At 37.8% G+C, this 17589-nt stretch overlaps 2 protein-coding genes across 3 annotated transcripts; both read right to left on the reverse strand.

Annotated features, from left to right (window-relative positions):
• Positions 1-1375: 1375 nt before the first annotated feature.
• LOC137177445 (OX-2 membrane glycoprotein-like) lies at positions 1376-3328 on the reverse strand. Its single transcript, XM_067583785.1, has 3 exons — positions 3271-3328; positions 2233-2574; positions 1376-1729 (listed from the first exon to the last, which is right to left on the reverse strand). Exons 1-3 carry the CDS (start codon positions 3326-3328, stop codon positions 1383-1385), a joined length of 747 nt encoding a protein of 248 aa, XP_067439886.1. The 3' UTR covers positions 1376-1382.
• Positions 3329-8272: 4944 nt separating this feature from the next.
• Positions 8273-12350, reverse strand: LOC137177038 (OX-2 membrane glycoprotein-like). 2 transcript variants are annotated; one of them, XM_067583118.1, is made up of 6 exons: positions 11893-12350; positions 10923-11264; positions 10151-10441; positions 9936-10029; positions 9710-9760; positions 8273-9377 (listed from the first exon to the last, which is right to left on the reverse strand). In XM_067583118.1, exons 1-6 carry the CDS (start codon positions 11948-11950, stop codon positions 9263-9265), a joined length of 951 nt encoding a protein of 316 aa, XP_067439219.1. In that variant the 5' UTR covers positions 11951-12350; the 3' UTR covers positions 8273-9262. The 2 variants fall into 2 exon arrangements, with proteins under 2 accessions (XP_067439219.1, XP_067439220.1); XM_067583119.1 differs by having other exon boundaries at positions 9334-9377; positions 9710-9764.
• Positions 12351-17589: the final 5239 nt, after the last annotated feature.

Below are 17589 nucleotides of genomic sequence, written 5' to 3' on the forward strand. Positions count from 1 at the left end.
TTACAATGTTTACAATCCATTTGCACTGTCATAAATGGAGCCACTGAGTGAAAAGTATCCACGTCTCCACTCAATGATACATAAAGCAAGGGCAACCACTTTGTGTCAGTTCTTTATCACAACTTCTTCCTTGAGAATCTTAATTAATATGTTATAAGCATTGAAGCAATGATCAATCAGCTAAATGCACAAGTGTGAATTTTAGTTCATTTGTACAATCCTGCAGTCTTCTGCTAACAGAAGAAAGTCACAATATTTTTAACAACAGTCCTGAGAAAAACAGTCACATGATTTAGTCGGTTTTACTAATCATCACTTTTATGCTCAAATTAGTAATTGAAACAATACACAGTGTTAACATTCTCACTATCAAAGTAATGTGTGGTTTGGATGTACCAGCAGAGATGTTGTTTGTGGTGACTCCTTGTGACTTGATGACTCTGACACTCCAGAAACTTCAACCCTGTTTCCTAGAAATGACGTTCACACAGAGACAGTGTTGGACACGTTGCTCAGCCATCTCCATGACAACTGACTTTTTAATCATGCCTACCATAAATCAGGATGTCAACAGAATTTACTTACTGGCTCCACTCTGCAGTCATAAACGGCTCAAATAATCAGTAGGACATCCGCTTATTTCCATTGACGTGCACAGTAATATAGCTATAAAAATGGAAAATAAATGGACAACCTTGACAAAAACACTATTAGAAGGTTAACAAAATGCGTAGATGATGTTCATACACACAATAATTAACAAGTCACAAACATTAAAGTTTGTTCAGAGAATCTTACAATATCAATAAAATATATAATATATACAAACAGTAATTTACAGTTTATCAATAATTAAAACTGTCATTTATAATTATTTATTGTTATGAAATTCTCAGAGTTTCAGTTTTCACATCCAGATGAAAAAGTTAAATGTGATTATAATCTGTGTTGTAGTTACTGGTTACTTTCAGGGCCACCAGGATTTTACAATGATTGAGGTAATACAACAGAGGTAATGTTCAAATTCCCCCAACATAACACAACCCACCTACACATTTATTGATTAGCCATGAAAATATTTTATTATTATTATATCTTAAGTAATTATGACCTTAATGTTGTTTCTCTATGCTGCAAGTTATGTCATTTAGTGAAAAATACTAAATTCCTTCAACTGTAATTTATTTAGCTTAATTGCAATCAAATATTCAGATTGACAAAACTATTTTGCCACAAGGTCCATTTAGTAGATGTTCTGGAGCTTTCAATCATATCACATGGTCTTCATTACCAGATATTGGATCCAGATTCATCATTAAAACCTGAAGAAAGAAAAACAACCTGAAGAAAGAAAAACAAATATCAGAATCATAAATTGATAATCAGTTTATAAATCTGTGGTTTTGGAAGTGTTTCTCACCAACAGCAGATGATCGTTGGACTTCAGGAATCGTCTTAAACACCTGAATTTCAGGGACTGAGAGCAGTTGTGCTGCACATCCAATTTGTGCACCGTTTCCATGGAAACCAGACAGCACAGCTGCAGTGGTGATGGTGACTGTAGTGTTGGTGTTGGTGACACTGACTGTGCTGTTGTGAGAGAAGCAGAGGTCTTGTTGTGGGACATTCAGAGTTACTGTGGGAGCAGGACGACCGGTGGCCGAGCAGGACACAACTGTCTCTTCAGGAGACTTTGATTCTGTGATTTGTAGAATGGGTTCATGCAGCTCTGCAAAGACAAAACATTAAAAAATATCACATGGAGCAAGTTGTTACAAAAAAAAAAAAAAAAAAAAATCAACTAGTTTTCTGATTTTCTCTGTTTTATAACATTATAAATCAAATATATTTGAGCTTTAGACTGAATAAAACAAGTATTTTAAGAAATCTTTGGCTTCTTGGACATTATGGTGAGCAGTTGTCTCTGTTTCCTACATTTCATTTCACAAACTGAGGAATTTTATATAATGATAATATAATTTAAATATCATGACCATCATGTCCTCTTACGTTTGAGAATAAAATTAACTTTTATGACACTTGGATGCAAAGTGTGTGAAATGCAGAGTATGTACAACATGCTTTTATTGGTTTGAAGTATTTGTATTTCGTGACAAAATGACGGCAAGCAGACAATTTAACAGCCATCATTTCTAACTGCCATCAATGTGAAACAAGTTAAAACTGTAATTCACCACAAATATGTCTTCAAAAGTGAAGAAAGGAGCTCACCATAGAGTTGGAGGCAGGTTCTGCCTGTCAGAGAACCATCAGGAAATGTGTTAAACAAACAGAGATAGCAGCCTTCATCCTGCTCCATCACCTTCCTGATAACTATGGAGCAGTTCTGCAGTCCAGCATCTTTAAACTCCACTTTCCCCTGAAAACCAGAATTCACTGTTTGTCCAAACTGTTTGTTGTAGGTGGCAAAATTCTTCTTCTTCCCCTCAAGTAAAAGTTTCTGCCATGTGACCTGAAGAACATCTCTAGACTGCATGAGCTGACAGCTGAGATGGACATCTTCTCCTACTGCTGCCATCACAGTCTGCTGTGTTTGTATCACAGCTGTTAGACCTGCATGGAAGAAATATGGTGTTTAAACTGTGTGTGAACTTTAGGTTGATGTGAACATTTCAACTCAATTTCTGTTATAAATTGCTACTTAACTGCTCAAATTGATTTATAATGTAATGGTAAAACTGCAACTCAGTGATAAAATATGATTTATTTCAGCAAATATAGTTTTGCTTTTCAAAGTAGGACAGGCTGCAGGTAAAGTACTAAACTTTATTATAGAGACTGAACAGTGGTGTTAAAAGTAAAATGGAGTGTGAGTCACTTTAATTGCTCATGATATTTTTATTATTTGCTTATGACGTGTGATTAAAGGCCAGCAGGCCCTATTTTATTTTTTGATTTTAGGGAAGTTTGAGACACCATTGTTTTCAGCCCAGATGAACTTGGTAAAAAACTAGGTGGAACCCCAAATAGGCTCCACAACAGGAGGAGTTATGAATAGTTTTTAAAATTATGTTTTGTGGTTTTGCATTAGGTTTTCATCCAGGGATTAGTAAGACCAGTAAGAAACATTCACCTGTCAAACTTTGAATGTGGAAAACAAGAATAAATCAGCAGGATTCAATATTTCTTCTCAAAACATTCACTTTGGGTTCGAGTTAAAAATACACAGGAAACATCACGGTGCTTTCAATTTCAGCAGAAAAAATGACTTCTGTAAAAGTACAGACTACTGTAACATCTCTCTCTTACCTTTTGGAAAGACTCCCAAAACAAAAAAGTTGGTCATGACTGCAGCTTGTCTCATCATCGCTGCAAGTTTAAACTCAACTATACTGATCTCTGACGGTATCAATGTGAAAATAAAAAGTTACCACTAGAATAAATATAGATCTACATATGAAACAGTAACATACACTGATTCGTTTATAAAATGTAATATAACAGTGTATATTATGTCTCTGAGTCCCACGATGTAAAGAAACAATCCAGTCAGGCGGAAAAAACGGAAACATTCAATTTCTTTCCTTTTTTGTATTTGCAGAAGATCCTTTAACACCACAATAAACTGCTTTGTGTACGAGGCAAAGAGGATGGAGTCAGACACCGAGGCAGCTGTCAGTTCAGTTTAAGTTAACAGGTGGTGACTGAATGCCACCTAATGTATAATAAATATGTAACGTATGTAAGTTTTTTTTCCTTTGATTACCAGTGAATACCTGTAGTCGGGGGCTGTGCGCATTTACGTACACCTGGTGCAGCAGTGGTAACTTCATTGTTCTTTTATCAAACCATGAAAAGCACTGAACCAGAGAAGTGTCCAATCAACTTAATGGTAATTTTGATACTGGTGTTAGTGAAGCTTCTTCACATAATGTGCTGAGAAACCAAGAAAGACATTAGTTTGTATTTTTCACATAACCCAGCAGACTGTGGTTAATGCCTTTAAGGTCTGAAAAAATGAGATAAACTGTCTGTTTTGCAATAATCTTTGCAAATATTTATTCAGATCTTCTTGTGTTTATGAGTATGAATCTCACCATTAGCAGAACATAAGCAGATGAGTAGAGCGCAGGTAATCAGGAAATGTGAAGAAAACGCCATGACCAGATTACATCCCAGGCAGCGGTGGATGTCAGTGATAAATGACACAAAATACTCAAATCCAAATGTTGAAAATGTAAAATGGTGTGTCTGTCAAAGCGCACCATGTACACTCTGTAAATCCATTGTCTGACTTCAGTGGATCAGCTCTTTCCAAACACATCCAGCCAGTGTCTAAGTGTAGAGAGACGTCACAGATGGCGGAACTGTCTGAGAAAAGAGGAACAAATATATAAAACCTATTGAACACGTTTATTGCACATACATACCTGTCCTCATGTGTCTCTTTACAATGTTTACAATCCATTTGCACTGTCATAAATGGAGCCACTGAGTGAAAAGTATCCACGTCTCCACTCAATGATACATAAAGCAAGGGCAACCACTTTGTGTCAGTTCTTTATCACAACTTCTTCCTTGAGAATTTTAGTTAATATGTTATAAGCATTGAAGCAATGATCAATCAGCTAAATGCACAAGTGTGAATTTTAGTTCATTTGTACAGTCCTGCAGTCTTCTGCTAACAGAAGAAAGTCACAATATTTTTAACAACAGTCCTGAGAAAAACAGTCACATGATTTGGTCGGTTTTACTAATCATCACTTTTATGCTCAAATTAGTAATTGAAACAATACACAGTGTTAACATTCTCACTATCAAAGTAATGTGTGGTTTGGACGTACCAGCAGAGATGTTGTTTGTGGTGACTCCTTGTGACTTGATGACACTGACACTCCAGAAACTTCAACCCTGTTTCCTAGAAATGACGTTCACACAGAGACAGTGTTGGACACGTAGCTCAGCCTCTCCTTTTTAATCATGCCTACCATAAATCAGGATGGCAACAGAATTTACTTACTGGCTCCACTCTGCAGTCATAAACGGCTCAAATAATCAGTAGGACATCCGCTTATTTCCATTGACGTGCACAGTAATATAGCTATAAAAATGGAAAATAAATGGACAACCTTGACAAAAACACTATTAGAAGGTTAACAAAATGCGTAGATGATGTTCATACACACAATAATTAACAAGTCACAAACATTAAAGTTTGTTCAGAGAATCTTACAATATCAATAAAATATATAATGTATACAAACAGTAATTTACAGTTTATCAATAATTAAAACTGCCATTTATGATTATTTATTGTTATGAAATTCTCAGAGTTTCAGTTTTCACATCCAGATGAAAAAGTTAAATGTGATTATAATCTGTGTTGTAGTTACTGGTTACTTTCAGGGCCACCAGGATTTTACAGTGATTGAGGTAATACAACAGAGGTAATGTTCAAATTCCCCCAACATAACACAACCCACCTACACATTTATTGATTAGCCATGAAAATATTTTATTATTATTATATCTTAAGTAATTATGACCTTAATGTTGTTTCTCTATGCTGCAAGTTATGTCATTTAGTGAAAAATACTAAATTCCTTCCTAATTTATTTAGCTTAATTACAATCAAATATTCAGATTGACAAAACTATTTTGCCACAAGGTCCATTTAGTAGATGTTCTGGAGCTTTCAATCATATCACATAGTCTTCATTACCAGATAGAATTTACACAGTCAACATTTAAGTGAAGATATTTTAATGTCCATTGTTTTCTGAGCACCTTAAGGACTTCTCATCCACATTGGCTTAAAATTTCAGATTATAAACTCATTCTCGACCTTTGAAATATCACTTGACAAAACAACTGCTGTTAAATCCAGCATGTGTAATATGTGTATAATCGTACAATATTAAATCCTTTTTATGTAATAAAATGATAACAAAGTAGTGTCTCAGTTATAGCAAATGTCCTGGTGACAGTTCACCAAGCCAAGAACACGTCTGCATGACTCTTGTGACTCCATATTCTCCTTTTACTTTTTCTTTCAGTTTGGAAGCTGCGTAACAGGTTGTTGTACAATATGATCATGAGACTAAGAGACAGGAAAGAGTGTAAATTACAGACTAATAACAGCACATAAAAGATTACATGACCAAGGAAAATAGTTTAAGTTCTTACTCCAACTAACTAAGACTTATATATCATTATAGTTATACTCACAAATATTTACATCATCAGTACTTTATTTTGTTATAAAACAGTGTTACAGTCATTATCTTGATGGAACAGATGATGCAATAATATTAGATTAACCATGTAAGGTGCTCAACAGTGAAACAGCTTTAAAGCTTATTGAGAATGAGTTTGATGCCTGGAGGATGAAACACTACGCTGATTTGAATAAAGAGTACTCACAGGAATCATATCTGAACCAATATGGCTCACAGCCAGCTCTGTATTCAAGATATGCAAATAAGTTATACAAAATATGTAAGTTCACCACTCCAAGAACACGTCTGCATAACTGTGACTCCAGACTGCCCCTATATTCAAATCAACATTTCTCCCACAATTCCTTTTTCTTCTTTAGCAACCAGATGATAACTCATTCAGAAGAACTATATCCAAAAGCAATATAAGACACACACACAAGTCATGATCCAAAAGAATTGAAACAGAACAACTCAACCATTTTTAATTATTTTAGAATCTAATCAACATGACTACATGTCCGACAACACCTAACTCTGAAGACTTTGACAAAGCCGTACTGTATTCTTCAAAGGAACGCAGGCCGGACTGTGTGTCGACTCTTCAAAAAGACCAGTTGAATGTGCTCACTTTTAAAAAGAGCAACAAGGGCAAAGCGTGAAAAGGTGCATCAGTGTTCAATAAAGTCTGTAAAGTGTTCAGTGTACTGAAGAGAACTGAACTGAACAAAGGATCAAACCACACTAAACTGAAAACCAGGACTCAAAATACTAACAGAACTAACCAGGAGATGAGGTGCAGGTGGGGCAGAGAAACTCAAGTGAGGGGAGTGAGGAGATGAACAGGAGAACAGGAAAGAAGCTGATTGGCTGGAGAAAACACAGGGAGCAGGGCAGAGCCAAGACTGATGCAGGGCAGGTGTGGAGGGAAGAGCAGGCTGGGAACACAGGAGGAAAAAACACTGACAACTGAAAACCCAACATACACATGAATATAACTTAAATACACAAGTCACACTTAGCAAACACAGCAAGCAGGCCGTCCAACTTCTCACCAGAAACATGACTAATGAGCACAGAACTATACATAAAAAAGGGTTTTCTTTTCTCTTCCTCTTTGCTCTCTTTTCTTCCAAAGAATAGCTGATTGTAGAAGCCTTGACGCTGTCATCTGCGTTCTTCTTTACACTTTCTGCTTGTCTTCAAGGACGCTGGACAGCAAGGTTTGACCTCCAATAAACTGCACTCCTCCTTCCATATCAGATATCTCCACATACCTTAGCCAAGCAACACTCCTCCTCTCATGGACTCAGGGCTGGGAGGGATCTGCTGATCACCTCTTTAACCAACAATTGCCTAGTTAAATATTAAAAGTCTCATAATGTTGAACTTATGGACATAAACATCCGTCCCTTCCTCCCTCACTCCCAGCCTTGACTTTAGCTTCCGACGTCCACACATCCATCAGTGCAGTGCTGTGGATATTCAGGTGTTGTTATAAATAAAAAGAAAGAATGAGTGTACAGGCACACTAGTTATGTTTCTGATTGGTCGCCACCTTCCTGCTTGATTGGCAGAAACTCCAATAAAATCTCTCTGAAGTAAATGATTTATTGCACTCGGCTAAACTGTAACTGTAAAAGATACAAAGTAGTTTGATGAACTGAGAATTTGATTATGTGTAATGAAGCCAATCAGGTTAGGAGGTGATCAGGTTTCTCCTCTTCTAGCACTCAGACAGGGATTTGTTTTCCACCAGTTTTGTGTTTTTCAAGTGTTTTGTGAGACTTTAAAGGATTTGACTCCTGTGTAAAGTGTTTGTACATCTGAGGGTAAGTTACGTTTTGTGATTGTTAAAAAAATCAGTGTTTTTTAAAAATTATTATTTAAGGAAGGTTTTGGCTGGGTGTGTTTAAGATAAGCAGTATGTTTATTTATCAACTACACATTGTTGGTGAAGTGCTTCTTATTTATCAGCTGTGGGATATTGCAAACACCTGTTAAACATCATTTTAGTCATTTTTTTGATTAATAAAGTGATTCAGATGCTATTATGTTACAGTAGTCTATCTTTACAGTTTATAATATGCTTTATTATTGATATGGTGAGAGTGGTTTAGTTTGTCTTTCCTCCCTCTTGCTGTGTCTCCATTAAAGAAGCAGCAGCGCCCTCTGCAGTGGAAAAACACTCACACACACACTATTTATACATCATGTAACATCATGTATTCTTCTGTTTATATGTGTGCTGATTGTATATGTAGCCTGTAGATTGTCTAGATAAAACACATCTTACTATAAGACTAAAGGAGCCTGTAACAGCTGTACACACAGTCTTCATCATTCTTGTTAATGTTGGGGGATTGTATCACTGGAATCAGAGGTTCCTGCTCAGAAAACACACTGATGTCTTTATCTACATAAACCCACACAGATGTTCATGATGTTGATGATCGACATCTATCAAAAACCTGTTTGTCGGTATTTCACTCAAGAGTAGGAAAAAAGTGTTACACACTCTGGCTCCATATGCATTTCCCTTTTATATGGATGACATTTCAGCCCTCAGGCCCTAATCAAGATCAACTATCATTGTAGGACACAGGCACTGGTATGTTATATAGGCCACGCCCTAGTAGCACAGCTGATGGTGATTAGATAATCATGTGCCACCATTAGGGTGAGAAAAACAATCAAAAGGCCTTCAGCAGATCAAAACTTTGAACAAATACTGACAGGAACTACAGCCAATCAATTCTCTTCAAATAAAGTGACAAAAACCAAAATGTTTCGTACCACATACACAGATTTAAATTTTACATTCCAGTCCTATTGGTAAACAGCTTTGGGCCCATTGTGGGCCCCACACTATGGGGCAAAAACATCAAAACCTCTGTGTACATTAATCTTTTTGATCTGGAGATATAAGATGAGAGATTCATCTTGTTCAGGACACATTTTGATTATTTTTCAATGTCTGAACATTTTACCAACACATGCTTTGATGCAGCTTTGTTCAAGTCTGACTGACTTTGTATCGAAACTACAGTCTTGTAGGTTATTGTTTGTCACTAAACAGACTTCTAACTGTGTGTTGATGAAGATGATGGTTCTTGTTTCTCCTCTTTTGGATTTTCCTCCTGAGATGTCTGTCGCCAGATCTGCTGGTTCTCCTGCTTCATTAAAGGTGTTTTGTACCTTCAGATAAAAACAAAACATGAGACAATTTCCACTCACATTATTACAATACATCATACATATTTCTATCACTGAATGACTCTGACAGTTAACAGTTATGTGGATAAACAGGCTGACTATGAGTACACAATGGACCATGAAGAGTAAAGTGCATCAGAATCAGCTTCATGTATAAATAACACATTAGTTAGAGAGATATAGACACAGAAAGGAACTTAAATAGTAACCCTAACCCTAACCATAACAGACAAAGAGAAGACAGATTAAATAATTTTCTGAAGAAGCAATTAATAATAAATATAAACAAGTGAATAATTATGAAATTTTCTTACTCATCAGGGTCTTTGATTGGTTCTTGTGTCATCTCCATCTCCTCATCATCCCTGTCTGACAGAATGAAGGATTTAAGAACATTTATATATTATTTATTTATAGGTGTTGTCTGTATAGATTCTTTAAGCTCTGTGTTTCCTCTTAATGTCAATAAATTATTACCATATTAACTGTGAGACACTGGTATCACAACAAGACAGATATTGAGATCAACGTTGAAATTACCTGTTCTTATGTTTACGTCTGAGCAGGACAGTGACGACTACAGCAACACAAACAACGACCACTGCTGTGATCAATACAACGATCAAAGTGAAATCTATGAGAAAAAGAGGAAAACATGTGATATGAAACACTAAACATTCATAAAGCAACTACAGTTGCTTTATCATAAAGTGATAAATGTTTTATAAATCTATGGTTTTGGAAGTGTTTCTCACCATCAGCAGGAATCGTCTTAAACACTTGAATTTCAGGGACTGAGAGCAGTCGTGCTGCACATCCAACCTGAGCACCGTTTCCATGGAAACCAGACAGCACAGCTGTAGTGGTGACGGTGACTGTACCGTTGGTGTTGGTGACACTGACTGTGCTGCTGTGAGAGAAGTAGAGGTCTTGTTGTGTGACATTCAGAGTTACTGTGGGAGCAGGACGACCTGTGGCCGAGCAGGACACAACTGTCTCTTCAGTAGAGTTTGATTCTCTGATTTGTAGAATGGGTTCATGCAGCTCTGCAAAGACAAAACATTAAAGAAATATCACATGGAGCAAGTGGTTAAAAATATCAACTAGTTTGCTGATTTCCTCTGTTTTATAACATTATTAATTGAATATATTCAGGCTGTAGACTGAATAAAACAAGTGTTTTAAGAAATCTTTGGGTTCTTAGACATTACGATGAGCAGTTGTCTCTGTTTCCTACATTTCATTTCACAAACTGAGGAATTTGATATAATTATATTATAATTTAAATATCATGACCATCATGTCTTCTTACATTTGGGAATAAAATTAACTTTTATGACAGTTGGAGGCAAAGTGTGTGAAATGCAGAGTATGCACAACATGCTTTTAGTGGTTTGAAGCATTTGCATTTCATGGCACGATGACGGCAAGCAGACAATTGAACAGCCATCATTTCTAACTGCCATCAATGTGTTAAAACTGTAATTCACCACAAATATGTCTTCAAAAGTGAAGAAAGGAGCTCACCATAGAGTTGGAGGCAGGTTCTGCCTGTCAGATAACCATCAGGAAATATGTTAAACAAACAGAGATAGCAGCCTTCATCCTGCTCCATCACCTTCCTGATAACTATGGAGCAGTTCTGCAGTCCAGCATCTTTAAACTCCACTTTCCCCTGAAAACCAGGATTCACTTCTTGCCCAGAGTATTTGTTGTTGGCAGCAAGATCCTTCTTCTTCCCATCAGGTGAAAGTTTCTGCCACATGACTTGAGTAACATCTCTAGACTGCATGAGCTGACAGCTGAGATGGACATCTTCTCCTACTGCTGCCATCACAGTCTGCTGTGTTTGTATCACAGCTGTTAGACCTGCATGGAGGAAAAGAAATATGGGGTTTAAGCTGTGTGTGAACTTTAGGTTGATGTGAACATTTCAACACAATTTCTGTTATAAATTGATACTTAACTGCTCAAAATGATTTATAATGTAATGGTGAAACTGCAACTCAGTGATAAAATATGATTTATTTCAGCAAATATAGTTTTGCTTTTCAAAGTAGGACAGGCTGCAGGTAAAGTACTAAACTTTATTATAGAGACTGAACAGTGATGTTAAAAGTGAAACAGAGTGTGAGTCACATTAAGCTTCATTTTGATTCATAAATATGGTTGGCTGTGATGAACACGGATGTTGAAAAGAGGAAGAAGAACAAGTAGCTGTTTTCGAGACAGACTAATATATCGTAATTAAATTTCTAATAAATTACACATGTTGCTTTTTGTCTTAGTTTGCTGTAAATAAAAATTATCACCAGCAAGAAACATTCACCTGTCACACTTTAATTGTGGAAAACAAGAATAAATCAGCAGGATTCAATATTTCTTCTCAAAACATTCACTTTGGGTTAGAGTTAAAAATACACAGGAATCCTCCTTCAATGTCAGCAGAAAAACGACTTCTTTAAAAGTACAGACTACTGTAACATCTCTCTCTTACCTTTTGGAAAGACGCCCAAAACAAAAAAGATCGTCATGACTGCAGCTTGTGTCATCATCGCTGCAAGTTTCCTCTCAACTATACTGATCTCTGATGGTATCAATGTTATAATATAAAGTTCTCACTAGAATAAATATGTCTACATATTAAACTGTAACATACACTGAGATTCGTTTCTAAATTGTAATATAAAACAGCGTATTACGTCTCTGAGTCCCACGATCTAAAGAAACGATCCAGTAAGGCGGAAGAGCGGTGACATCCGTCTTCTTTCGTCTTTGTGAAATGGCGGTATGCTCGCACCGCCCCATTTTCCCCATAGACTACCATTGTAAAAGAGACGTCTATAAAACTGTAGACAGGACACCTTGAACTGCAAAGTCAATTATGACTCTTTCTATTATGAACTTGTACAGTGAGCTGACCACTGAGCAACTTTCATAGGAATGAACGTGCCATTTGTTAGATCTTAAGTCCATGTTCAGCAGACTCGGAGTCACTGATGTGTGTAAGAGGCAGAGAAAGTGGAGCAGCTGTCAGTTCAGTTTCAGTTACCAGTGAACCTTGTAAAGCTCACAGGAGTTTTATGTTTTAACCACTTTTTTTTTTGATACATTGAGCTATAAGTGAAATATATTGTTCGACATAAATAATCATCTTAGAAATGTTTAGCTTCATGCTTGTAAATTTTGATTTATAACTATAAAATTTGGTCAAAATAACAAAATAATCAATCTGGTCGTCTGGAGAGTGAGAATTCTTGTCAGGGTTCATATGTTTAGCAATAAATCGTGACAGTTTACTTCACACTTTCTGGGTGGAAACACACTACATGTATAAAAAGTGTCTGTGTCCTTCGTAAACTGTATCATTCCACTCACATGAGAGAAGACAGATTTTCTGCTTCTTGCATTTACAGCTTCCTGCCTCTCGCACCTGCTGAGTTTGGTGGAGTTGGTTTGTGAGCTGCTGAGGGTAAAGCTGTGGTTTATGCAGCAGGGTGGTGCAAATGAACTTCGGGGGGGGGGGGGAGACTGAAAGGAAACAACAGAAAAATATGCTTTTGTTTTGTTTTATGAGAATGAAAGAATAAAGCAAAGAAACTATATTATTATTTTATTTATTTAATATAACAGCGCAACATCTTCAGGTGCTGTGTGGTTTAGGCACAAAGTCCAGATAATTGCACCAAAAGAAAAACAAAACAGACCAAAAGAGGCAAAATGAAAAGTCAAACACTCACTGAAGATATTTACAGACACACAACAGACTTAATTTGTCTACAGAGACTCATTTATTGTTCTCAAACATATAGTCCTCAATAATAAGACATTAAAGATCCTGGATCTTTATGCATGTTCATTGTTAAAACAAGTGTGACTAAATACAACAAAACAAGAGTGTGAGCAAAAGTCATCCTGACATATTTCATGTAATATTTTTTCATCTGCTCGTTAAGTTTCATAAAACAATGAATCATTAAACACAAACTCAGGATCTGTTGTCAGCTTGCAGCCAAGAAGGCAGACATGACAAGAGCTGCTAACTTCTAATAGCAAAGTTTGAATCATATCATGGAAGATTTAAAATACATAGATGAAAACAAAAAGGAATAAAGTGAAGCACAATACACACTGGTATGTATATTTTCTTTTCATGTTTGCATTTACTGCGTTAAAATGAAATGAAAACATCAGTGCCTGCTGTTTTGGACAGAGAGGATTGGTTTGAACAGACGGTCCTGAAGTTTTATTTGAACTACAGTTTTCATGGGACTGTGTGAACAGTTGTTTGAGTTTAGTATTGGCAGCTCTATGCTGCCCTCTGTTGGACAACATCTGATTAAACTAGTGCAGTAAAACTATTAGAAAAAAGGAAAGACAGGACACAAATATTTATTTCCAGTTTAATCTGTTTATTTAATGACAGACTAACAGCAGTGTTAATGTTGGATTAGGGGGCATTCTCTACAAGTGTATAGACGGAAAACATGACTAAACTGAAAACATGATCAATCTTTAATTAGTGCAACTGTGGTCCTAAAAGCTCAGCAGCGTCCTCTGCAGTTTGCAAAGAGAAGTGAAAAAGCTTACAGCACCTGGTATTCCCAGGCGATCTCCCATCCAAGTACTAACCAGGCCCGACCCTGCTTAGCTTCCAAAATCAGTGATCAAATTCATACTGCTGTTTCCCAATAACAGTTAAGTCTTGTGATTTTCAGACTGATATCCCTTAATTTGTTAATCATAGCAGGGGGAACACATCCTGACGACCAAGAATATTACTGTCAGATACTGTTCCGCCTGTGTTTAGTAACAAAGGAAGCTCAAACACCCGTCAAATTCATATTGCTTACTTGTTTCCTCACAGCGCTTCCTTAGTCCCATTTCATTAGTTTCCACAAATTTTCATTAAACCATGCTATATTGTTTTTATTTTTAGATTTGATCTGTATCCTCACATTAAATCTTTCCCTCGCAGAGTTGATTCTGTGAGTAAAAGTAGCATAGTCCAGATCATCAGAGGAAAGTACATCATCCCAGTTCAAGCTGTTAATTTCATTGGTAAATACTTCTTGCTTAGCTCTGGGTATGCAATCAAAGGATCATTGTCTTAGTTGCTGTGGTCTTAAATCTACTTTTAGTCAGTTTTCTTGCACATAGGGTTAGGTTATGATCTGATAAGCCAGTGATTAAATTATAACTTTTAGTTATTCTTTCTGGTTTATTAGTGAATATCAGATCAATTTGTGTACTGGAGCATTTTGCAATCCTAGTTGGGCCTTTTACTAGTTGTTCTAGTTGGAATTTCTCTGTGATCATGTTTAGTTTTTTCCTCTTAATTTTATCCTCCCAGTTTACATTAAAATCACCCATAAGTGATAATTCTTTGTTGAGATTGCACTCTTTCAAGACTTCTGTGAGTTGATCATAGAAAGTGTCATCTGCAGAAGGGAGCCTATAGACACCTATGATGTTAAAAGACATTTGTTGGGATAACTATCTTTATCCCAACATATTCTAACGTGTTACTCGCATTATAAACCACACGTTCACATTTGATGTTGTCTCTCACACAAAAAAGCACCCCTCCTCCTCTTCCATCAGGTCCGTCTCTTCTGAAACATTGGTATCCGGGCACCGTGAACACACTTGCAGGAGTTGTTTGTTTCAACCATGTTTCAGTCAGACAGAGAAAGTCCAGATTTGAGTCAAACACAAGATGAGTGAGCTGATTGCTCTTTGCAACAATGCCTCTGGTGTTAAAATGTCCACCGAATAGCCCCTCGGTTTCAGCTTTGGGTCCCATAAGACTTTTGCATGATTGACAGTTTGGAAGGTTTTGAATAACCTCTGCCTCCTCACTGCAGGGTTTCGACACACAGTGGCGTCAGGAGCAGGTTTTGTGAGAGAGACACTGGACCTATCAAGGTTTCCACAGCCCAGTGGCGAAAAGTTAGTCATTGAGACATCATTTACTGATGCCCCAAAAGTATATAATAATGCTTCTCACATTTAAGTGAATGAAACCTAAACCTTTTCTATTCTTAAAGCGTAGAAGACTAAGAAAAGGGTGTGAAGCAGACTCAGACACTGGGGTATTTGTAGGTGGTGGGGATGACAGAGCCGGAACAGCAGGGATTGAAGAAGTGGTTTTAACTATGATGAGATTGTTTCTGTGTGGACTATGAGTAGATTTTGGTGTTGCACACTGCCTTTCAGTAATCCTAACAGGAATGAATAAATTTGTGAGTGAAACAAAACCAGCACCAGCAGGACCCACATTTTCTGGAACAGGACTATGAAATACACCGCCAGGATGCTGAGCAGGGTCTTGCTGGGGAGACCATCAGTTAAAACTAAAAGCAATAAAGTTAATAAAATTGCAAATCAATTTTCCTGTTCCTTTCCTGCTACGATGCAGCCCATCATATTTGAACAGGTCCCACTCAGTCCAGAATGAATCAAAGTGACTGATAAAACCAAGTCCAGTTGCAGCAGAGACATTTTGCATCCACAGGTGCAGACTAAAAAGACAGTTAAAACGTTCAACGCTCTTGGTTATAGTCGGAGTGGATTGCCCGGTGTGCGCTATCACAGTGTGGACTGAGGGATGGATGTCAAGAGGAGCTGGGATTAGCTAAATAAAATCAACTGTCTTGCCTCAGACAGTATGTAATGGCACCAGGAAGCTTTACGCACCTAATGATAAAGTCTCCAACAATTAAAATCTCAGGCCGCTCAGTTTCAGGGTTGCCTTTGTAAACTTAAAGCTTTGATCTGAGATTATGGTCGATTAACAAACTAACTGAGTGCAGGTGAGCTGAGTGATTGATTACCTGATCTGGTGATTGTGTGTGTAACAGGTGGCTGTGATGAAGGAGAGGAGGTCACTGGAGCTGACTCCGACTGCAGGAGTGACAAACGGGGACGTTTGCACTCAGGGGGGCCGATGAAGGGGACGGTGAGCCCGAAGACGGAGTGAAACTGGCGGGCATGGAGCGCTTTCTGATGGCACTCCGGACACGACCCGCTCCTTGAGCAGGAGGTGGGGTAGGGGAGAGAACAGGCTCTGGCGGCAGCTCAGCCAGAAGAGAGAATAAGTTAGAGAATGGCATATGATCACCACCGATACCGAGCGGGTCATATAGGGGGAGAGAGAGCCCTCTGTGACCCTTAACAACAGACGTCCAGGAGTGGGGAAAAGGTGAAGTCAGGCCAGGTGCGTCAGCATGGTTAGCCGCTGCTGAAGAGGCCAAGAGCCGCTGGCTACTCGCAAACTCGAGACTCGTTCGCTCAATGGATCGCAGTTCACCTTTCAGCTCATCAACCTCTGTTAATGGGGTCATAAGTGGAGCTGTAAAAAGAGGGAACACCACAGCCAGCAGCGACATAAGGGACAGGCACAGAGGTCTGGAGCTGTCGGCCGCAGTAAGGACGTCTGAGGAGCAGGGATACATCTTAATCGCCCGGGCTCCGTACAGGAGCCCACAACGGTGAAACGGCAGATTTCCGACCAAAAATAGAGGAGAAACCTAACACCGGCCCGCTGCGGATGTATGAGCTCTGGTAAGTTCGTCAATAATTATTATAACTTTAATGATTATTATAATTGCATAGCAATTTAATTTGATGGGGCATACTATAACTTCCTAGCTCTAACAGCTCTACAGCCAATAAAGGCAATAAAAGTAATCGAAGGAAAGAGTCTACATTACTTCTGCTCTCATGAGCTGAACCAGGATAGGAGTTTAGGAGGTGACCTTATAGGGCTGAGGGAAACGAACATATCCACTCAATAAAAACATTTCCATAATGTGAAATTCAGAAAGTGTATGTATACATATATACATAAACTAATACACTTGAAATTGAACATCCAATCACACCGAAACAGTCACCCAGCCCTATAACCCTGCCGTGGGAAATCTTCAGATGGGCCAATAAATCTTTAGGTCACCCACAACTGAGCATTAAACTCAAAACGTATAAGAGAGAGACTCAAAAAATACACTTGAAGCTTGTAGAGTTCAATGTGAGAAGGTTTACTGTGCGTAAAGAGCAATACAAAGCAAACCGAGGCCTTGATCCCGGGATAGAGAACCCAATTCAAAATCATAAAACATCATATTATATACCTTTCACAACTCCTCCTATTGTGGAGCGTAGGGGTCGTTCAAAATAATATTCAAAACTG

Source organism: Thunnus thynnus, chromosome 24 (genome assembly GCF_963924715.1).
Source record: "Thunnus thynnus chromosome 24, fThuThy2.1, whole genome shotgun sequence".
Taxonomy (NCBI): domain Eukaryota; kingdom Metazoa; phylum Chordata; class Actinopteri; order Scombriformes; family Scombridae; genus Thunnus; species Thunnus thynnus.